The following is a 24563-nucleotide window of genomic DNA, read 5'->3' as shown; positions in this document are numbered from 1 at the left end:
TTTTGAGGAGAGGAGTGATTACAACAGATTTGAAGGGGAGGGGGACAGTGCTTGAGGAGAGGGAACCGTTAATAATATCAGCTAATATGGTGGTCGGGAAGGGGCATGAGGGGACATAGGTGGGAAACGAGAGAATGATGCGAGTTCAGGGCTAAGGTAAGGGGGAACCTTGGGGGAGGTTTGACCCAGTTGGCTATGAGACGAAGCGGCAGAGGCAGCTGATCGCATGATTTCAATCTTAATATCAAAGAAGTCCATGAGCATCTCGTACTTGTTGAAGATGAGGGATTTAACAATATGGTTTGTAGTGGAGAAGAGAAGCCAGGAGTTCACGTTGCATTCCAGGATGGACCTGGAGTAGTGAGCGATGGGCAATAATTGCCAGCCTTGCCAGCGATACCCACATCCCGAGAATGTATAATAAAACAAAATGATGCCCAATCACAAGTTGCAGACCTGACGCATAGTCTCGTGTTAAAAATGCAAACATGGCCAAAATAGTAAGTTATGTTCAGAGTTGAGGTCGGAGCGGGTGCAGGACATTCTGAAAAGGGAGGGTGAACAGCCAGTTGTCGTGATGCATATAGTACCAATGACATAGGTAAAAAACGGGATGAGGTCCTACGAAGCGAATTTAGGGAGCTAGGAGCTAAATTTAAAAAGTAGGACCTCAAAAGTAGTAATCTCAGGATTGCTACCAGTGCCACGCGCTAGTCAGAGTAGAAATCACAGGATAGCTCAGATGAATACGTGGCTTGAGGAGTGGTGCAGAAGGGAGCGATTCAAATTCCTGGGACATTGGAACCGGTTCTGGGGGAGGTGGGACCAGTACAAACCGGACGGTCTGCACCTGGGCAGGACCGGAACCAATGTCCTAGGGGGAGTGTTTGCTAGTGCTGTTGGGGAGGAGTTAAACTAATATGTCAGGGGGATGGGAACCTATGCAGGGAGACAGAGTGAAATAAAAAGGAGGCAGAAGCAAAATATAGAAAGGAGAATAGTAAAAGTGGAGGGCAGAGAAACCCAAGGCAAAAATCAAAAAGGGCCGTATTACAGCAAAATTCTGACGGGGCAAAGTGTGTTTAAAAAATCAAGCCTGAAGGCTCTGTGCCTCAATGCGAGGAGTATTCGGAATAAGGTGGATGAATTAACTGCGCAGATAGCAGTTAACGGATACGACGTGATTGGCATCACGGAGACATGGCTCCAGGGGGACCAAGGCTGGGAACTCAACATCCAAGGGTATTCAGCATTTAGGAAGGATAGACAGAAAGGAAAAGGAGGCGGGGTGGTGTTGCTAGTTAAAGATGAAATCAATGCAATTGTAAGGAAGGACATTAGCCTGGATGATGTGGAATCGGTATGGGTGGAACTGCGGAATACCAAAGGGCTGAAAACGCTCGTGGGTGTTGTGTACAGACCACCAAATAGTAGTAGTGAGGTTGGGGACAGCATCAAGCAAGAAATAAGGGATGTGTGCAATAAAGGTACAGCAATAATCATGGGCGACTTTAATCTACACATTGATTGGGCTAACCTAACTGGTAGCAATGTGGTGGAGGAGGATTTCCTGGAGTGTATTAGGGATGGTTTTCTAGACCAATATGTCGAGGAACCAACCAGGGAACTGACCATCCTAGACTGGGTATTGTGTAATGAGAAGGGACTAATTAACAATCTTGTTGTGCAAGGCCCCTTGGGGAAAAGTGACCATAATTCCTTATTAAGATGGAGAGTGACAAAGTTAATTCGGAAACTAGGGTCCTGAACTTAAGGAAAGGTAACTTCGACGGTATGAGGCGTGAATTGGCTAGAATAGACTAGCAAATTATACTGAAAGGGTTGATGGTGGATAAGCAATGGCAAACATTTAAAGATCACATGGATGAACTTCAGCAAATGTACATCCCTGTCTGGAGTAAAAATAAAACTGGGAAGGTGGCTCAACCATGGCTAACAAAGGAAACTAAGGATAGTGTTAAAGCCAAGGAAGAGGCATATAAATTGGCTAGCAAAAGCAACAAACCTGAGTACTGGGAGAAATTTAGAATTCAACAGAGGAGGACTAAGGGTTTAATTAGGAGGGGGAAAATAGAGTACGAGCTTGCAGGGAACATAAAAACTGACTGCAAAAGCTTCTATAAATATGTGAAGAGAAAAAGATTAGTAAAGACAAACGTAGGTCCCTTGCAGTCGGATTCAGGTGAATTTATAATGGGGAACAAAGAAATGGCAGACCAACTGAACCAATACTTCGGTTCTGTCTTCACGAAGGAAGATACAAATAACCTTCCGAAGGTACTAGGGGACCGAGGGTCTAGTGAGAAGGAGGAACTGAAGGATATCCTTATTAGGCGGGAAATTGAGTTAGAGAAATTGATGGGATTGAAGGCCGATAAATCCCCAGGGCCTGATAGTTTGCCTCCCAGTGTGCTCAAGGAAGTGGCCCTAGAAATAGTGGATGCATTGGTGATCATTTTCCAACAGTCTATCGACTCTGGATCAGTTCCCATGGACTGGAGGGTAGCTAATGTAACACCACTTTTTAAAAAAGGAGGGAGAGAGAAAACGGGTAATTATAGACCGGTTAGCTTGACATCAGTAGTGGGGAAAATGTTGGAATCGATCATGAAGGACGAAATAGCAGCGCATTTGGAAAGCGGTGACGGGATCGGATCAAGTCAGCATGGATTTATGAAAGGGAAATCATGCTTGACGAATCTTCTGGAATTTTTTGAGGATGTAACTAGCAGAGTGGACAAGGGAGAACCAGTGGATGTGTATTTGGACTTTCAGAAGGCTTTTGACAAGGTCCCGCACAAGAGTTTGTAGTGCAAAGTCAAAGCACATGGTATTGGGGGTAATATATTGACGTGGATAGGGAACTGGTTAGCAGACAGGAAGCAGAGAGTCGGGATAAACAGGTCCTTTTCAGAATGGCAGGCAGTGACTAGTGGAGTGCCGCAGGGCTCAGTGCTGGGTCCACAGCTCTTTACAATATACATTAACGATTTGGATGAAGGAATAGAGTGTAATATCTCCAAGTTTGCAGATGACACTAAACAGGGTGGCGGTGTGAGCTGTGAGGAGGATGCTAAGAGGCTGCAGGGTGACTTGGACAGGTTAGGTGAGTGGGCAAATGCATGGCAGATGCAGTATATTGTGGATAAATGTGAGGTTATCCATTTTGGGGGCAAAAACACAAAGGCAGAATATTATCTGAATGGCGGCAGACTAGGAAGAGGGGAGGTGCACGAGACCTGGGTGTCATGGTTCATCAGTCACTGAAAGTGGGCACGCAGGTACAGCAGGCAGTGAAGAAGGCAAGTGGTATGTTGGCCTTCATAGCTAGGGGATTTGAATACAGGAGCAGGGAGATCTTACTGCAGTTGTACAGGGCCTTAGTGAGGTCACACCTGGAATATTGTGTTCAGTTTTGGTCTCCTAGTCTGAGGAAGGACGTTCTTGCTATTGAGGGAGTGCAGCGAAGGTTCACCAGATTGATTCCAGGGATGGCTGGGCTGTCATATGAGGAGAGACTGGATCAACTGGGCTTTAATTCGCTGGAGTTTAGAAGGATGAGAGGGGATCTCATAGAAACATATAAGATTCTGACGGGACTGGACAGGTTAGATGCGGGAAGAATGTTCCCGATGTTGGGGAAGTCCAGAACCAGGGGACATAGTCTTAGAATAACGGGTAGGCCATTTAGGACTGAGATGAGGAGAAACTTCTTCACTCAGAGAGTTGTTAACCTGTGGAATTCCCTGCCGCAGAGAGTTGTTGATGCCAGTTCACTGGATATATTCAAGAGGGAGTTAGATATGGTTCTTACGGTTAAGAGGATCAAGGGGTATGGAGAGAAAGCAGGAAAGGGGTACTGAAGGAATGATCAGCCATGATCTTATTGAATGGCGGTGCAGACTCGAAGGGCCGAATGGCCTATTTCTGCACCTATTTTTCTATGTTTCTATGTTATTGCAGACTCTCCCTTTTCTTATTTTGCTTTTCGCTGGATTTCTATTTTTCTTCCCTTTTTTTGGATTTCCCCTTCTCCCTTCACAGCCTACCTGCCTTTGGAATTTGCAAGTGTGTTTTTCTGGTATCTTCTATTCTTAATTACTTCATGTACCTGCATGTTAACTTTCAGTGATTTGTGTACAAGGTCACCCAGGTCCCTCTGAACACCAACATTTCCCAATCTCTCACCATTTAGAAAATACTCTGCTTTTCTATTTTTCCTACCAAAGTGGCTAACTTCACATTTCTCCACATTATATTCCATTTGCCATGTTCTTGCCCACTCACTTAGCCTGTCTATATTCCCTTGAAGTCTCTTTGCATCCTCCTCACAACTTACATTCCCACCTAGCTTTGTATCATCAGCAAATTTGGATATATTACATTTGGTCCCCTCATCCAAATCATTGATATAGATTGTGAATAGCTGGGGCCCAAGCACTGATCCTTGTGGCACCCCACTAGTTACAGTCTGCCAAACCGAAAATGACCTGTGTAGTCCTACTCTCTGTTTTCTGTCCGTTAACCAATCCTCAATCCATGCTAGTATATTACCCCCAATCCCATGAGCCCTAATTTTGTTCAATAACCTCGTGTGGCACCTTATCAAATGCCTTCTGAAAATCTAAATCCACTACATCCACTGGTCCCTCCTTATCTATTCTGTTAATTACAACCTCACAAAACTCTACCAGATTTATCAAACATGATTTCCCTTTCATAAATCCATGTTGACTCTGCCTAATCCTATTATTCTTTTCTTAGTGCCCTTTACCACTTTCTTAATAATAGATTTTAGCATTTTCCCTACAACTGATGTCAGGCTAACTGGTCTGTAGCTTCCCCCTTTTTTCTCTCCCTCCTTTCTTAAATAGTGAGGTTACATTAGCCACCTTCCATTCCGCGGAACTGTTTTAGAATCTATGGATTACGCAAGCTATCAGCAGATATGAGAGGGACCTAGGTGACCACCCACCAATATCAGGAAGTCTTCAACACATGGCACGGATTTGAGGATTAGTGGTAATATTTTGAGTCGAGGTACATAAAATAAGTACACAGTGTATAAGTTAATGTGGAGCAGCTACTGATTTTTTTGATATCCGTCATTGGTTTTAGACGGAAGAAAGTACTGTCCATGCAGGATGGACAAAATGAGTCAGTGGTCTCCTGCTCTTCTTCGAAATAGTGCCATAGGATATTTTACGTTCACCTGAGAGCAGACGGGGCCTCGGTTTAATGTCTCATTCGAAAAACGTCACCTCCGTCAGTGCAGTACTCTCCCTCAGCACTGCACTGGAGTGTCAGCCTAGATTTAAGTGCTCAAGTTCCTGGAGTGAGAATTGGACCCACAATCTTCTGACTCAGAGGTGAGAATGAGCCACAGCTGACACTAAGCAGAGACTGTTGGCATTGGAACAGCTGTTCTTTTCTTGTGGGGACCAGTCCTCAATTTCCCATTGTGCTGGTTACCCGAAGAATGAAGGCAAGCGTAATAATATTCTAATCGGGTTCACTGGCTTACGGTGACTGAATAAGACAAATTCAATTTTTATTATAAGGGATTGTGGGACTTACGTTTTTACATTCCATAATTCTGCCATTTATAATTCGTGCCACCAGTTTCTTGACAACTGGATGAATCAAATTATGATTTTATTACACGGGGTGATGATATTTTCATCAGCAACATTTGGGGAGTCGTATTTTGTCTCTTTTTCTGTGAGAACTGCAAAGCAGTGACCCTGAATATAACATGTTGAAACCTTCTGAAACCGCAGCATTCAACATTGCAGGATGTGGGTGAGTCGTAATTCTTCATTGTGTTGCTTCATAGAGACTAAAAAAGGAGAAAGTTCTGTCTTTGAACCCTTGTGGGGAAGATTCTTCATATCACTAACCCAAGACTGGAGTAGCTACTTCTCACCCACTTCCTGCAATGTTGAATGTTGCGGTTTGCAGCTTTTACAGAAAAAATAGACTGAACGTGATTCACCAAATGTTGCTGATTTAAAAAAAATCATAACCTCATTTGACAACATCTGATTGATTCATCCAGTTGGCAATAAACTAGTGACACTAATTTATCATTTTAAATGTTATTTTTATTATTCATTTTCTGGGTTGTGAGTGTCACTGGCAAGGCCGACATTTATTGCCCATCCCTAGAATGATACAATTGGTTAAGAGTCAACCACATTGGTTTGGGATTGCAGTCACATTGCCCAGACCAGGTAGGAGTGGCAGGGTTTCTTTCCGAAAGGACACTAGTGAACCAGTTGGGTTTTTACGACAAATCAAATAGCTTCGTGGTCACTTTTACTGTTACCAGATTTTTTAAAACCTAATTTCAAATTCTCAGACTGGCCATAGTCGGATTTGAACTCACATCCCCTGGATTACTAGTCCAATGACATAAATTATAAATGGCAGAATTATGGAATGTGGTAGCAAAGCACCAACAAAAATCCCAGAGTCCCATATAATAAAAATTTAATTTATCTTATTCTGTCACCATAAGCCAGTGACCCTTACTATAATATTGTTAGCCCTGCTATCTCATACTGTACAACATTCCTCAGGTGACCAGCATGATGGGCTATTGAAGGACACGGTTGACCTGAACCACAGTTGTAGGACTGGAGGAGGTTACAGAGATAGGGAGGGGTGAGGCCATGGAGGGATTTAAACACGAGCATGAGAATGTGTGTTGAGGTGTTGAGTGACTGGAGCTAATGTAGGTCAGTGAGGACAGGGGTGTTGGATGAGTGTGACTTGGGGTAGGGTAGGATACAGGTAGCAGAGTTTTGGATTGTCTGAAGGCAATAGAAGGTGGAGGATGGGAGGCCGCCCAGAGCAGCATTGGAATAGTTGAGGTCTGGAGGTGATAAAGGCACAGATCAGGGTTTCAGCAGCCGATGGACTGTGGCAGGGGCGAGAATGGGCGATGTTACGGCGGTGGAAGTAGGCCATCACTCTGGGCTCAGAGGTGAAAACACGGTGTATTAACCAACTGCATCACCCAGTACCTTTAAGGTATTGTCTCATGTTGTAAGGCCACTTTGGTAGTACAGGTCGAACCTCCCTAATCCGGAACCCTCGGGATCTGGTCTGTTCTGGATAAGGGATTTTTACGGACGAGGGGTGGTCATGTTAAATTGGATGGTACAGGTACTGAGCAAGGGGATATCAGGACTGGCTGGCTTAGGGCTGGGAGTGCGGCAGAGAGATCATATGAGGGGGGGTTGTGGCCGGTGGATCGTGGGGTCAGGCCAGCGAATTGCGGGAGTCGGCAGCGAGGAAGGACTTTGGGCCCAAGTTTCGGGCCGCGCCTCAAACGGCACAGCCCGGACCTGGATGCCCGTTTTTCGCGCCAGAAAGTGCGCCTAAAAAAAACTTACCTATTCTCCGGCTCCCTGCAGGTCCTCTGGAGCCGGGCGCGGCGCAGCACGAGCTGTAGGGGGCGGAGCCAGGTCCCTGCGCTGAAAACAGTGCCGCGACCTCTGCACATGCGCGTTAGAGTGGGCACGCATGTGCAGTAGCTCCAGGCGCCCGAAACTGTGGGAGGGGCCCGAAGCACGCAGACCCTAGCCCTGGCCGAATGGCCTCACTGGGGCTGCGTGAATAAGGCTCCTCCCACCCGACCCGATCCCCGCTCTCCCCCCTGGCGACCCGACCTCCGCCCCCCCCCCCCCCAGACCTCCGCGACTCTTCCTCCCCCCCCCCCCTTCCGGGACCTCCGTGACTCTCTTTTCCCCCCCCCCCCCCCGGGACCTCCGCGACCCCCCCTGAGACCCGACGCCACCTACCTGTAAATCCAGCCCGAGGTCTTAGGCCCGGCTGGTCAGCCTCCTTCTCTCCCTTCCCCACCGCCCCCCGCCCCCTCTCTCCTTCCCTCCCTCCCTCCTTCCCTCCTCTCTCCTTCCCTCCCTCCTCTCTCCTTCCCTCCCTCCCTCCTCTCTCCTTCCCTCCCTCCTCTCTCCTTCCCTCCCTCCTCTCTCCCTCCCTCCCTCCTTTCTCCCTCTCTCCCTCCCTCCTCTCTCCCTCTCCCCCTCCCTCCTCTCTCCCCCTCCCTCCTCTCTCCCTCTCTCCCTCTCCCCCTCCCTCCTCTCTCCCTCCTCTCTCCCTCTCTCCCTCTCTCCCTCCCTCCTCTCTCCCTCCCTCCCTCTCTCTCTCCCTCCCCTCTCCCACCCTCCCTCCCTCCTCTCCCCCTCCCCCCCCTCCCTTTTCCCCCACCCCGCCCCCACCGCCCTTCTCCCCCTCCCCTCGCTGTCAGAAACACAGACACTGACAGACAGAGAGTGAGAGACACACACATAGACAGAGAGATAGGGACCGTCCCAGCACGCTGTTGGAGGACTCCCGTTGCTGCAGTTGGTAAGTAGTAAATGTTTTGTTTTATTGATTTTAATTTTTTTTTTTTTTTTTGATTGATTTATTGATTGATTTATTGATGTATTTATCATTTATTACTGATGATGGTTCTTTATTTGTAAAACTGAAGTGTTTAATGTTTGTAAACTTCCCTTTAAACACCCCCCCACCCCCATTCTCTGCGCCTGATTTGTAACCTCCGCCTGATTTTCTAAAGTGTAGACAAGGTTTTTTTGAACGTACAAAAATCTTTACTTACTCCATTCTAAGTTAGTTTGGAGTAAGTTTTCACTGCCTAAACTTTGAAAACAGGCGTAAGTGGCCGGACACGCCCCCTCTTGAAAAGAAATTCTGTTCCAAAGTGAAACTGTTCTAACTGACTAAAACTGGAGCAAACTAAATGCCGGGAATTCAAATTTCTAAGATACTCCATTCTAAACCAGTTGCTCCAAAAAAACAGGAGCAACTAAGGCCGAAACTTGGCCCCTTTAATTTGTTCATGTCGGGGTTCTGCGCATGCGCCACCCGGTGGCCGAGAATGGTTCTGGACGAGGGGTGGTTCCGGATAAGGGAGTTCTGGATAAGGGAAGTTCAGTCTGTCGTGGGTTTGACAGCTGACACATACAGTTCTGACACCATCTTCTCAGTGTTACATATATTGAAACTGAAAAGATGATGGTAATCTTAACACATGCTCTGTTTATTTGGATAAATGCACCTAATTTGGTTTCCTTCAGTCTGTGTATTTACTTGGTTGACTACTAGTATGATGCAGTTGTGTGTGCGAGGACACTCACTTGTCAAGCTGCTGCTTGCTCAATGTCAGCTTGCTGGTAGACAGCGATGCTCTGCTGGGTGAAGCCGACAGCACATTTCTCAGGACTGTCACTGGGGACACATTTAGCTAAAATGACTGTTGGGCCCCAAAGCTTCTGTTCTGAGGGCATCACGTGTTTGTATTGCATGACACATGGGAAACGGAATTAAGTCTGGTTGTCCCTTTAAATCATTGCCACACTCATGGAGCACTGCAGTAAGCAACAGTTATGTTCAGCGTCTACTTTTAATCGGTCAGTACTAGTTTGTGCTCATTTTCCCCCCATTCTGAGGTATGAAAAATATGTCACAGTGAGGTATTGGGTTTCTCGTATTCACAAGGCCTTATTTCACAAGTTTTCACTGTGACCTCAAATATACAGTTCAGTATTTAGGCGACTGGCACTTTCGATCCCTATTCATTCGAGATTTGTGATCAAAAGTGGGACCTAACACAACCCATCGGGAGTTTTTGTTAGCAGATTTTCCCTAATAGACTGAGCACTAGCATCCCTACAAACCCAGAACATCATATCTATGAATTTACTGTATTAAACATGTTCCAGTGCATTCGAACAACAACCAGTGTACACGGCCGTTTAAAGAGCTGTGCGGCGTAACTAAAATCTGATTTGATAACGCAACCCCTGTGTGATTAAGAGGAAAATGCAGGTAATTGTCTTGGCACATCTCTAACAGTGTCACCTTGGCCATTTTATAATCTAGGTTCTAAGTAACTAAGCTAACCCATCATCCATTTTATTTAGCACCACTGCAGCAACGTTGCTCTTTTAAAATCGGGTTGCTAAACTTGGACAAATGCAAATTGAACCCTGCAGTTAAGCAATGTTAAGAGTAAGCATTGCAATGGTTCCTTTAACTGAGATGTCCACATTTATAAAGTATGATGGTTAGTATCGCAAAGTGCAAAGCAGTTTCTGGCCCTAGTGCTACACGATCTGCTTTAAGTCATGAACGATGCATAGTGTAAAAGCTATTTTTATCCTGCTACCCTTCTGTTGGGCAGCACTCCAGTTGATCCATTTTTTGCACTGAGGAATAAGAATTTTATCTTCCACATCGAACCAATCTCTGTGACCTGCTACAACAGGAATCGGTCAGGTTTTCAGATGAAATACTGTTGGAAAATCTGAGTCAGTGTAGGATAGCCGTACAATTAGCTCAGCCCCAAGGTCAGTGCTGTCATAGACTCTGTGATCAGTTCATGAAAACCTTCTGTTTGAGGACAGTAAACAACATGAGTTTTCAGACAGTTAAAACACTCAGGGAGAGACCAGTATGCGTCCTTCGATGATGTTTGTTTACGAGGAATTTCTGGGACTGATTAGATAATTCGAACGTGTTGCTTGCTGTTCCTGGTCAAAATCTTCCATCTCGGGGGAAAAAAAGCACAAGAAATGTGGCGACGTGTTTAAGGCCTAGCTTTTTATAGTGCAGCAGTTCGTATTCGTCTGTTTTGGAAAGATGCAAGCCGTTTATGCCCATATATGTGAAGATGCTGTTTTGCATTGGAAGCTTCACAGTGCTTCTGCAGTCGGAAGTGCGGTGATCTCGGTTCTCGCCCATCCCTCCCAGGAACGTGGGCACATCGGCCTGTCAGAAAGAAAGTTCATGGTTATGAGGGGCGGACCCCTCGTCAGAATCGCTATCAAAATCTAACAAAAAGATCAGATCCCCAAAAAATACAAATTGGGACACGATTCTGATGAGGAATCATGCCCAGACATAAACCTTTCTTTCTTTTACGCTGATGTACCTGCTGTGGCTCGGGAGGGACAGAGCGAGACTTAAGCTCTTTGCATCAGATGTTTCTGCCAGCCCCTGTTTACATTAGAATCTCCGTTGATGGCTGATTTTTAATCTCTCTTTTCTTCCTTCCCCTCAGTGTTCTCCCCCCCCCTCCCCCCCAATTCTGAAGGCAGTGGCTCCTGCTGGCTGGCAGCAGTCCTTCAATAGCTCATCTCAGTAGTTCATGTGTGACACGAGATGGGTGAGCGTTCAGTGGTTATTTGATCTTCTAGTTTATAATGGCTACCATCCACGCACAGACCTTTTACGTAGAGATTGCTGAATAGTCAGGTTCAGGATTCAAAGCTGAGTTGATTTATTCTTCCTAGCCCAGGGGCACTAAACACAGTTGTAGCTCCCCAACCACCTTAGAAGGTGAAATCAGCTGATCAGGGATCAAAGCTAGAAGATCAAATAACCACAGCAGACAGCTTCCCTCATCAAGCCTCTTGATGCTCCTTCTGTGCCCGTGAGGTGTCTGTGCCCATGAGGTGTCTGTGTCGCGACCAATGCATTAGATAGAACTTAGAAAACATGCAGGAAAGTACAAGACCGCTACAGCCAATGGGGAAGTTAAGTGGAAAATGGCAAGAGTTTTAATTAAACAGATGCTATCTTCTTTGGCCTTCACAAGCAGTTTTTCAAACCTGCCAATGGCCAAGACTGAACATCGGCTTTTTCTTCTTATATGGGTTTTGCCTCCAGAGTGATGGTGACTCAAGTAAATAAAGCGAAGGAGGCGACGTTGCTGTAGCTAAAAGTCTTCCAGGACCCTTCACTGTGTTTATGAATCATGCTGAGTTCAGTATATTGGGTAATATAGCAGTGATTTGTAGTTTCACCAGTCATGTCTGGTTCCACAGATTTATTATTTCTATCTCTGTTTTAATAAAAAACTAAGACTCAACAAGTAACACAATAAAAATATGAGCTGTGGCAAAAAGAGGGTTGCCAACTCTGGTTGGATGTAATCCTGGAGGTTTCATCACATGACCTCCTGCCTCCAAACACCCCACCCCCCCACCATTGGTCACCTGACATGTCCACCCTCGCGGATAATTCTTGACTCGCAGTCAAACAGCCTCATTTCCCCATCTATAATGTTTTTATAACTTTGTAAATGAGTCACAAGGAGATTAAAGTTAAAGAATAAGGGGCTAAAGTTGCCCACAGCCCAAAGTGTTCCGGCCGCCTCAATGCATGGGGCGGCCAAACCGGAGAAATTCAGGACGTTGTGCGTTTTGTTGGAGCGGGGCGCAAGAGACTTCGTCATGGGAGCGGAAGTGGGGGCGGGGCAGAGTAGCCGACGCTCAAAGTCATCAGTGCCGCGCTGATGACCTCATCGTCACAAGTTAAAAGGGAGGGCCGCTGCGAACTCTGCAGCCACTTTAGTGATCAACACTGGGCCACCAGGGAGGGATTCAGCTGGGCCAGTGGCCTGGCACCCAAGAGGGTGCTCGGCGGCCTGTTGGCGGCCCGGCTGAACCCGCGGTCATAATGGTCAGCCCGACCTGGCAGTTGGCCGACAAAAAAATAAATAACATGGCGTCGTCTGCAGTGCCACCTCCCCTTTAAGGGCGGCCAAAGCGCACCGGCGGCAAAAGCTGCCGGTGGCGCCGCTCCCACGGGGCAATCCTGGGAAAGGGGCAAATTTCCTGTGAGGAAATTTCAGGAAGGGGTCGCCGCTGGTCGGCACGTGCGCATGGCGGCTGGAAAACGGGCAGAGAGGTCCCCTCCAAAACTGAGCAAGGGCAATTTTTGAAATGGGCGGCCCCTCCGCAGAGACTCGTCGGCCACGGGCCTTATAGAACGGGGCAATTTCAGCCTCTAGATATCTGGTGGGAGTCCATTTCCTTATGGTACCTTTTCATTCTACTTGTTACTGTAAATAGATTTCTGGATATTGAATGATGAATATTCAATGATCACCCTCTCTTTACAATGCTAAATTCTGATGCTGAAAGCCTCCACACTGCTGTGCACATCGAGAATGTTGAGGACTGGTTGGCAGATTGGATAAATTGACTTTTCACCTCAGGGCCTTAGATTTAAGTCAACCTGCAATGTATTTGCTTTATGCATTCTTTGCTTAAGAATTCAGAGCAACACATTGCTATTAAAAACTAGTTGGTTTATTAACAAAGGTTTAACAATCACACTGCACATTACCAGTTCATCCACTAGGCTCACCACTGCATACCTCATCGTGGATGACCTAGACCCAACTGACTGGGGTTTTATTGAGTCTTGTGAACATCACGTGACTGGCTAAGCCACCCACAATGCAACAGCTCTACAAACCTGTGCGCATACTCACTGGTGCACACATTACACAACCTACCACAGAGGCTCTGTACAGGTCCAATGTGAAATGAGTTGGAGCAACCTCGAATCAAATAGAGTAATTTTGTGAGGCTTAAGCTAAAAACTAAACCCATCTCAGCACGACATTGGCAATCTTGAAGAAGCTGCAAGGGTGGCTATCTCTGAACTGATTATTTCACACGTATGTGCAATAGATGGTGTTCTGGGCATGGAGTTGTTTATGGCATATTGAGGGACGCGGTGAAGAGTTAGTACGGAGGTTAGAGCGAGGTGGTGAAGGGTTAGTACGGGGGTTAGAGGGAGGTGGTGAAGGGTTAGTACGGGGGTTAGAGGGAGGTGATGAAGGGTTAGTACGGGGGTTAGAGACATGGTGAAGGGTTAGTACGGGAGTTAGAGACATGGTGAAGAGTTAGTACGGAGGTTAGAGCGAGGTGGTGAAGGGTTAGTACGGGGGTTAGAGGGAGGTGGTGAAGGGTTAGTACGGGGGTTAGAGGGAGGTGATGAAGGGTTAGCATGGAGGTTAGAGACATGGTGAAGGGTTAGTACGGGGGTTAGAGTGAGGTGGTGAAGGGTTAGTACGGGGGTTGAGGGAGGTGGTGAAGGGTTAGTACGGGGGTTAGAGGGAGGTGGTGAAGGGTTAGTACGGGGGTTAGAGGGAGGTGATGAAGGGTTAGTATGGAGGTTAGAGACATGGTGAAGGGTTAGTACGGGGGTTAGAGGAAGGTGGTGAAGGGTTAGTATGGAGGTTAGAGACATGGTGAAGGGTTGGTACGGGGGTTAGAGGGAGGTGATGAAGAGTTAGTACGGGATTAGAGCGAGGTGGTGAAGGGTTAGTACGGGGGTTAGAGGGACAAGGTGAAGGGTTAGTGCGGGAGTTAGAGACATGGTGAAGGGTTAGTACGGGGGTTAGAGACATGGTGAAGGGTTAGTACGGGAGTTAGAGACATGGTGAAGGGTTAGTACGGGAGTTAGAGCGAGGTGGTGAAGAGTTAGTACGGGGGTTAGAGGGACAAGGTCAAGGGTTAGTACAGGGGTTAGAGGGACATGGTCAAGGGTTAGTACGGGGGTTAGAGGGACATGGTCAAGGATTAGTACGGGGGTTAGAGTCATGGTGAAGGGTTAGTACGGGGGTTAGAGGGAGGTGGTGAAGGGTTAGTACAGGGGTTAGAGGGACATGGTCAAGGGTTAGTACGGGGGTTAGAGGGACATGGTCAAGGGTTAGTACGGGGGTTAGAGTCATGGTGAAGGGTTAGTACGGGGGTTAGAGGGAGGTGGTGAAGGGTTAGTACGGGGGTTAGAGGGACATGGTCAAGGGTTAGTACGGGGGTTAGAGACATGGTGAAGGGTTAGTACGGGGGTTAGAGACATGATGAAGGGTTGGTACGGGGATTAGAGGGACATGGTCAAGGGTTAGTACGGGGGTTAGAGACATGGTGAAGGGTTAGTACGGGGGTTAGAGACATGATGAAGGGTTGGTACGGGGATTAGAGGGACATGGTCAAGGGTTAGTATGGGGGTTAGAGACATGGTGAAGGGTTAGTACGGGGGTTAGAGACATGATGAAGGGTTGGTACGGGGATTAGAGGGACATGGTCAAGGGTTAGTACGGGGGTTAGAGACATGATGAAGGGTTGGTACGGGGATTAGAGGGACATGGTCAAGGGTTAGTACGGGGGTTAGAGACATGGTGAAGGGTTAGTACGGGGGTTAGAGGGAGGTGATGAAGGGTTAGTACAGGGGTTAGAGGGAGGTGGTGAAGGGTTAGTACGGGGGTTAGAGGGACATGGTCAAGGGTTAGTACGGGGGTTAGAGACATGGTGAAGGGTTAGTACGGGGGTTAGAGGGAGGTGATGAAGGGTTAGTACGGGGGTTAGAGACATGGTGAAGGATTAATACGGGGGTTAGAGACATGGTGAAGGGTTAGTACGGGGGTTAGAGGGAGGTGATGAAGGGTTAGTACGGGGGTTAGAGGGACGTGGTGGAGAGTTAATACGGGGGTTAGAAACATGGTGAATGAGTAACATTCCAGGACTAATTATTTTTTCACGGTCAAACTTCAAAAGGTTGGGAAGTGCAACAAATAAAGTGCCAAAAATCCAATTGTTTTGACAGCCATCTATGAACATAAATCTCATGTCGTAAGCCCCCAAATCCTCCGTCAATCATTTGTAAATCTACAAAAGCAACAAACCGCACTTTGGCCATTCCATAAAAGGGATATCTCGCAACACTTTCGCAGTGGATTTTGAGCTGTCAACCTTTTGGCCGCTCTGGTGTCTTATTTTTGAAGCTATTGGTCACTTTTTCCCCTAGATCTCCAGAAGAATTTATGGCTTCGAGAAGAATTTGTAGTCGATCTCAACATTATTTTGCAAGCAGGCTCTGAATTTTATGTACTGTGTTTCTGAATGTTACTTTTGTGGAGTTATTGTGAATGACTTTCTAATGTATTAATAACATTTTACGGGTGCTTTTGAATAAAACCTGCAGTGGCCATGTAAATGCACTTGAATATAACATGAGGCCTCCTCCTGACACCAAAACAAAGCTGAGTGTGGCCCCCGGGAGGAGGCAAGTATCACTCCGCTTCACTGGGAACCAGGTCGGGCTTTGACGCTCAATTTGCACTTTAGTGTCGGTGGAAAATGGGTTCTGTGGTGTGTAAATACACTGTACCTCTTTCCTAGATAAATGAGTGAGTAAACAGGGGTTAATGGAATGGCGGAGGAGGGAGAGGTATAAAGGTAAATTCAGTGGGCAGCATTGCTTAAACAGAGTAAGAAATAGGAGCAGGAGTGGGCCACCAGGCCCCTCAAACCTGCTAGGCCATTCAATAAGATCATGGCTGATCTTCGACCTCAACTCCATTTTCCCGCCCAGTCCCCATATCCCTTGATTCCCTTAGAGTCCAAAAATCTATCTATCTCAGCCTTGAATATGCTCAACAACTCAGCCTCCACTGCCCTCCGGTTTAGAGAATTCCAAAGATTCACAACTCTCTGAGTGGAGACATTCCACCTCACTGCAGTCCTAAATGGCCGACCCTTTAGCCTGAGACTCAGCTTCCTAGTTCTAGACTGTCCAGTCAGGGGAGACAGCCTCTCAGCATCTCCGAAGGAGTGTAGGTCAGAGAGCTATTACTGCAGCATCGATACTCTAAGCTGCGTTCTCTTCTAGCCCACTCCCAACTCAGCACACAAAAATCAGTGAATTTACCCTGTCTGTCTGTTTCTCTAATGGTGTTTGTATTAAATGAATTCACGGTACCTGATTTTCCTTTTCCAGCTCTTCGTGAATTCCCTGATGATGTCTTTACGAATGAGGAAAGAAGACAAGGAGCTATAGCCCTCCATCTACTCTGTGTAAGTCATGCCGTCTTTTGTCACCACCCTGCCAATGTGAAAAGCTAGTTCTGCCCATTGCAGATATTGTAGGGAGTATAACGATCGGTTATATCCCTCTGTTTGAATATGATTACATTTGCAAATCACTGACAGCTTCAGATCTGCATCTAAGGACCACAAAAACAATATTCTGTTTTGGATACTTGAACTCTCAAAGTAGGCAGTTGCTACTGAACCTACTTTCCCGTGACTTTCAGACCCAACAATATGGGGTGGGATAACTACATACTTGCATTGAAAGTGCTCTCTCTTACAGAAATGCTCCCTGTTGCCAATCGTTAAAAAACAACTTTTGCAGATGTAATTTAGATGACTTTTAGTCAAATTCAAACATTTTCTTTTTATTCGTTCACACTGGCAGGGCCAACATTTATTGCCCCATCCCTAATTGTCCTTGAGAAGGTGGTGGTGAGCCACCTTCTTGAACCGCTGCAGTCCTTGTGGTGATGATACTCTGACAGTGCTGTGAGGGAGGGAGTTCCAGGATTTTGACCCAGCGACGATGAAGGAACGGCGATATAGGATGGTGTGTGACTTGGAGGCGACAGTGTTCCCATGTGCTTGCTGCCCTTGCTAAGTGGTAGAGCTGCTGAAGAAGCCATAGCGAGTTGCTACAGTGCATCTTTTGGATGATACACACTGCAGCCACGGTGCGCCAGTGATAGAGAGAGTGAATGTTGAAGGTGGTGGACGGGGTGCCAATCAAGCGGGCTGCTTTGTCCTGGATGGTGTCGAGCTTCTTGAGTGTTGTTGGAGCTGCACTCATCCAGGCAAGTGGAGAGTATTCCATCACACTCCTGACATGTGCCTTGTAGATGGTGGAAAGACTTTGGGAAGTCAGGAGGTGAGACACTCGCCGCAGAATACCCAGCCTCTGACCTGCTCTTGTTGCCAAATTATTATGTGACTGGTCCAGTTAAGTTTCTGGTCAATGGTGACCCCCAGGATGTTGATGGTGAGGGATTTGGCGCTGGTAATGTAACCATAAAATCTTGCTTTGAGCTATTTCTGTAGATATACGGGGTGCGGAGTTTTGATATCATTGTGTCAACCAGCTTGGAAAAGAGAGTGAGCCTGAGGGTGAGGAAATTCTCTGAAATCATATGACAATGAGGCTAATTATAGTTTTTTTTGATTGATTTCCCCTCCCCTCCTCCCCTGAGGCTGGTGATCCATGCTGGTGCCACAGGCGCTGTCGACCTTCTAATACCACGTCCAGTTGGCTATTCCTATGTGTGAGCTTGGACATTCATGAGGGAATACAATTCCAGCAGCGTCAGTAGTGTCACAGACAGACCTATCCCTGAAATCCACACACATGCAGTTTCCAGTAGAAGTACTAATCAGGAATGGGAACCGTGGTTAACTTGTCCCTTCACTGTTGCCCAGGCTGATTCAGTACAGTCGACAAAAATAACTTGTCTTTATATAGTGTCTTTAACGTAGAAAACTTACCCACGGCACGTCACAGGGTGGGCAGAAAAATAAGTGAACAAATCAAAGGAGAGTTGGAAAGGGTGACCGGAAACTTTGCCAAAAATGATGTGCTTTAAGAAAATCTTTCAAGGTCGAAAGAGAAGTGGAGAGAGGGAAGGGTTTACGGAAAGAGTTCCCGAGAGTAGGTCAGTGGCAGCTGAAGGTTTTTCCACCAATGGTGAGGTGATGCAAGGGAGGAATGAAGAGAAGGCCAGAGTTAGGCGAGATGCAAGGCTGAAAGCGGTAGCAGAAGTAGGCTGAGGCTAAGGAGAGATTTGAATTTGAAGATGAGGGTTTTACATTCATTGTGTTGGGAGGCAGGGCACCAGCTCAGGTCCGTGAGGATGGGATTGATGGGCGAATGGAACTTGGTGTGGGACAGATGTGGGTGGCTGAGTTGTAGCTACTGTTAGTACCACTGTGTGACCAACAGCTGGGAGGTATAGTTCAAGTGGAAAGCCTCACATCTGTATTGTGCTGCATCAAGCCGTGAAGCAGGAGCAATTGAAGTTTACCCAAAGATGATGGGGTTCATTGGACCATTCTGATTCCAGAGACCAGTGCTCTCTTTTGTATGACCATGTTTCCTTATTCTGTCCTTTTTAGAAATATGATTGCATTATTTCTGATACATATTTAACATTGTACCATTAACACATTTCTAGTGAGGTTCCCCTAGTTACCTCAATACACAGCCTCTCACCGGCACCAAAATCATACAACGGAAAATTCCACAGCGCCAGATTTAATAACCAATAGAAAGTTTGGTGTTCACGTCTACCGGCCAAATCCCATGAAGTAATTCGAGCTTTCAGGACCACTGTCACGTTTCGGAATTTGTGACTTTTTCCTTCATCTTCTCGGAAATGATTTGGAAATGAGTTAGAACATAAGAAATAGCAGTAGTAGGCCATTTGGCCACTCGAGCCTGTTCCGCCATTCAATAAGATCATGGCTGATCTGATCATGGACTCAGCTCCACTTCCCTGCCTGTTCCCCATAACCCTTTATTCCCTTATCGCTCAAAAATCTGCCTATCTCCGCCTTAAATATTTTTAGTGACCCAGCCTCCACCGCTCTCTGGGGCAGAGAATTCCACAGATTTACAACCATCTGAGAGAAGAAATTCCTCCTTATCTCAGTTTTAAATGGGTGGCCCCTTATTCTGAGACTATGTCCCCTAGTTTTAGTTTCCCCTATGAGTGGAAATATCCTCTCTGCATCCACCTTGTTGAGCCCCCTCATTATCTTATAAGTTTCAATAAGATATGTTGAAGTTATGTGTTTTAAACAGTGGTTTTGCACAGACCTGCGAAGCCATTCGCTGATGCCACTTTACAGTAGGTTTATTCATTAATGGGCCGGACATTAAAGGTGTGTATTTAATGTGTATTCAGATGAGCCAGATTGTAGAAAGCCTGAGGCAATGAGGATCCCAGGCTCATTAAGCCAGGGTGACCCCTATTTATTTTGACAATAGCAGGAGATGTTTCTTTAAATCCACACCCTAAGTGGAGAGGAAAAGTTGCCGCCCACTTTATTGATAATCCATCTGGTGAATGGGGAAGACAGAGGGGGAGAAATTTTCATAGTTTGCGCCTCCCGTTAGCACCCCCAGGGGAAATTACGCGGGAGTTTAGTGGCAGCGTTGACAACGTCATCACCGTGCGAAGCGATCCCTTTTCGCCCCGGAGCGAAAATTCTGTTGCGCCCCGTGAGGCTGCCAATGGGCGGTGTCCGTGCCAGCTTCGCGAGTCACGAACTGGGCCTCAATCCGCTCGCGGGGCGAAAACTAAAGGGGAGATGTGGCGGCAACATTTTTTTAAATGTCTAAACGGGGCGCCAAACTTTGCCCCCAGAGAGTAAAGGACAGTGAGACACATGAACAATGAATCAGCCAGCCAGGTGAGGGTAGACATACTCATGTCAAGCTCAGAGCCGATCAGATTTAGAAGAAAAGTCAAGCAAGCATGCTAATAGGGATAGCGTATTTATTCGTTTTCTTCCTCCTGAAGGAGGGTTCTGTCGTTAGCTGAATGAAGGTGAGGTTTGATTACAACTGTTGCTCCATACATTCAATTGCTGACTGTGTAAAAATATTAGAATTTGATTGCGGTCTCAATGCTTGGAATTGCCTTTACTTCAAGGCAGTTTTTCTATTTTAAACCAAATGTAAAATAATTTGTTTGAAGAAAGAGACCTGCACTGATGTCATTTTGCTTCACTCTCTGCAGGGCACTTTGCCATTATGATGCATCACTTTAAGACTCTTGAGTTTTGTACTGTTACACTTGTCGTTTGATTTTTCCCAAAACTTTTAAGACCAGCCCAAATTCTAGGCGAGTGGGATGCGTAAATAGGAATGAGCTGGGCATTTTTCCTCTGAATTGGAATGATGATTCTGCCCTGCCTTCAGCAAACGTCTCTCGCAGTAATCCCCTGGATTTAATGCTGTTTACCCGTTGATTACATTTACAAATGTTCTACATTCCCACCTGAAGTAGGAGCCTTTGTGCCTCGCGCAATTTACATCTCAAAATAATTAAACTGCGCTTCTCAATGGCATCGAGTTGACACTGTTTCATCACAATCAGCCCTAGCATTTAAACATTAAGGCTCATTGTGTGTGGCTGCAGGAAGCTCGCCTGCATTCATTCCAGCCAAGGTGGTGATTGCTGATTTTTGGCTCGTGTTTAAGTCGAAGATCATTATATATTCTCGAAGCGCTCTGTTGCAGTCAGCATTAAATATTCCCGGCTCAGATTTAGCGTGGGCCACGTGCAAAGCAAAACGTCCCCAACAGTGAACTTCTGTTCCAACTGCAGAAGAGCAACCTTAGCTGTAGGGGTGTTCGCGCTTTTCATCTCCAAAGCGCATAAGAAATAGGAACAGGAGTAGGCCATTTTGCCCCTCGAGCCTGCTCCGCCATTCAGTAAGATCATGGCTGATCTGAGCATGGACTCAGCTCCACTTCCCTGCCTGTTCCCCATAAACATCGACTCCCTTATAGTTCATGAGTCTGTCTATCTCAGCCTTGAATATATTCAAAGACCCAGCCTCCACAACTCTGGGCTCAAGAATTCCAAAGATTCACGACCTTCTGAGAGACAAACTTCCTCCTCATCTCCGACTTAGATAGGCCTCTTATTCTGAAACTATGCCCCCTAGTTCTAGATTCCCCCACGAGGGGAAACATCCTCTCTCGATCTACCTTGTCAAGCCCCCTCAGAATCTTGTATGTTTCAATAAGAATGTGCCGCCCCCCCCCACACCCCCCACCCCCCCACCCCGTGGAGATCCTTACATCTAAGGGTCGACTGTCACTCCCGGGTGGGAAGGCAGCCTAGCGAGAGACCTAGCGAGCCAGCCCATCGGGAAGCGCTGGCAAGGATGCTCACCCGATTTTAACGGTCAGACCTCATTAGCACGCCGTTTGGCCGACTTCCCGACCAAAACAAGTCAGCAGGAAGCGGCTGCCCGACCGTTGAAATCGGGCGGCTTACAGGCTGCCGTCAGGCCCCCCTGGGAATGGTCCCCGGCACAAAGGTGCGTAGATCGGAGGGGCTCGGCAGCGGAATGGCAGTCGGAGGATTGGGAAACCCCCGGCGCAAGTGGGGAGCACAGTTTTTCTGAGCGGTCCATGGAGCACCCCTGCTCCTCCTGGGCCACTCGGGCACTTCAAATCACATTAAAATATTTACCTTACTGGGACTTTCCTGACCGTCGATGCAGGCCCTGATGGCTTTGGTCTGGCAGGGAAGCCACCACTGCTACTTTGCTCAGGCCTCGGTGTCAGCTGTGGCTCGGTGGGTAGCACCCTCACCTCTGAGTCAGAAGGTTGTCAGTTCTAATCCCACTCCAGGGGCTTGAACACATAAATCTAAGCTGACACTCCAGTGCAGTGCTGCACTGTCGGAGGTGCCGTCTTTCAGATGAGATGTTAAACCGAGGCCCCATCTGCTCTCTCAGGTGGATGTAAACAATTCCATGGCACTATTTCAAAGAAGAGCAGGGGAGTTATCCCAATATTTATCCCTTAATCAACATAACAAAAACAGATTATCTGGTTATTATCTCATTGTTGTTTATGGGAGCTTGCTGTACCGCATTTCCTATATTACAACAGTGACTGCACTTTATTGGCTGTAGAGCGATTTCGGACGTCCAGTGGTTGTGAAAGGCGCTATATAAATGCAAGTCATCATCTCAAGTAAAAATAGTAGTCGAGCCCAGATGATGTCATCAGAGCCCGATCTACATATTTAAAGAAGGACCCCGCTAGCATCCAACAGGCGCCTTTGCTGCCAACAATTTAAAATTGCAGTCAGTCAGATCGGAGCATGATCAGAGTGGGTATGCCCACTCCACCCACTTCATTTTAACTGCCTGGTTTCCGGAGTGTAGGAGCAGTTAAAATTGACTTCCTAACGTTCAAATCCAATGATACTAATAATTCTTGGCATTCGGATTTAGGATTTATCCTTGACTAAGCTCCAGGCCCACAGAATTCAAAGAATTCAAAGGCCCAGCAAATAAAAAATATAGGTGCAAACAGGACTGATTTACCAGGGCCTCGGGGTCACATGTGGTCCGCGGGCTGCAGTTTTGACACCATTGACATTTTCAACCATCCTCATAGTCTAGCGCAGTGAAACTTTCAGTTTTCATCTCCACTGAGAACTGGGACCGAGAAATTCGCCTCGGGCACTGGTGCAAAATGGCCACTAGTGGATCGTCCGCCCGTTATGTTCAGTTCATGCAGTCACTGGAACAGAATATCAGGCACTGCATGTAATGGGCATCCCATACCGAGTGTTGGCACCACCACTCGAGACGAATTTCTAGGCTATTTATCTTTAACAGAAGCCATGCAGCCAACCGAGAGAGAAGATGCTTATTCCATGCATCAAAAAAGGGTGATCCATGAATTAACAGGCATATTGAAACTAGTACCACATTCCTCCTTCACTGGCAACTGAATCTCCACTCTCCTCTGTAGACTTTCATATAGAGATACAGTGCACTATACAGATGGTGGACATTGTGCCGACGGCCTCACTGACAAATAACGGGACCTGCTGTTCTGACCACCTTACATTTGACAGGACCTGTTACGCCAGAACAGACTTTACTGACCATGTAAAGATCGTTATTGGGATGGGAATAATTGACAGGTATCAGGAATTGGGCAGGAATTTGCTTGTAATGTATGTATGTCTGGGTTTACCTGCCACCAGGGGGAGCGACCGTCGGAGGTCTTTGGGCCACAGACACACACGTGCAGCCCTTGTATATAGAGAAAGCCTCCATGTTTAATCCTGACTTTGAGAGCTAATAAAGTAGAGTCAGGTCACACCTGATTGAGTTGACAGTACTAAGCTTATGAAGTTATTGCATACGCAACATTTGGCGACGAGGCACAATACAAACTTTCACACACAAAAAATGAGCACCGTTGGAATCCTGGAGCGATTCGTGGAGGGAGAAGACTGGGAGTATTTTACAGATTGCCTCGACCAGTACTTCGTGGCCAACAAGATGGATGAAGACGCTGACGCAGTTAGGCGCAGGGCAGTTTTCCTCACGGTTTGTGGTCCAAAAATCTATGACCTCAAAGAATCTGCTCTCACCTGCACATCCAACGGAAAAGACCTATGAGGAATTGTGTGCTCTGATTCGGGACCATCTCAAACCTAAAGAAGGCATCATTATCTCGAGATATCACTTTTACAAACATGTTCGTTCTGAGTGCCAGGACGTGGCGGAATTTGTTGCTGACCTTAGACATCTCGCTGGGCCGTGTAAGTTTGGAACCACGTTGGAAGACATGCTGCACGACATCTTTGTAATAGGCATAAACCACGAGGTGATCCTGCGGAAGCTGCTGGCTGCAGAAACGCTGGATCTGAGCAGGGCCATCACGATCGCTCAGGCTTGCCTGACCACGGTCGATTGTACAAAGCAGATATCCTCGCAGAGTCGGAACTCCACGGCAAGTACTGTGCACCAGATTGTGTCGTCGGTTGGCAGAGCTGTACCTGGCAGGGCCTACCCGACTGTGTTTGCGAAACCTGTAGCTGCTCGAAGTCCGCCATTGGGCACGATTCCGATTTCACCCTGTTGGCCTCATCTGTGCCGTTTCAGGCAGTATATTTGTAGAGGCTGTGTGAGAATGGGGAACCTTCAGCGGATGTGTCTGCAGCTCAGTGGGCGTGCTGCGACACACCACGTGGATGATGATGACCGATCCGGAGCGGATCCGGCAATGTAACCCGAGATACCCGAGGAGGAAGTGTATAGTGTACATTTGTTCCTGACAAAGGGACAACCGATAATGAT

General features: G+C 46.9%; 1 protein-coding gene across 3 annotated transcripts in view; it reads left to right on the top strand.

Moving 5' to 3' along the window:
• Positions 1 to 24563, top strand: part of slc24a3 (solute carrier family 24 member 3) — a 466872-nt gene that overhangs the window by 242489 nt on the left and 199820 nt on the right. For all 3 annotated transcript variants that reach the window (XM_070888804.1, XM_070888803.1, XM_070888805.1), the window contains exon 3: positions 16630 to 16706. In XM_070888804.1, coding sequence (XP_070744905.1) covers positions 16630 to 16706 — 77 coding nt within the window. The remainder of the gene's footprint in view (positions 1 to 16629; positions 16707 to 24563) is intronic.

The sequence above is a fragment of the Pristiophorus japonicus genome, chromosome 9, assembly GCF_044704955.1.
Source record: "Pristiophorus japonicus isolate sPriJap1 chromosome 9, sPriJap1.hap1, whole genome shotgun sequence".
NCBI classification, from domain to species: Eukaryota; Metazoa; Chordata; class Chondrichthyes; family Pristiophoridae; genus Pristiophorus; species Pristiophorus japonicus.
This window is presented reverse-complemented; position numbering and strand designations above follow the sequence as displayed.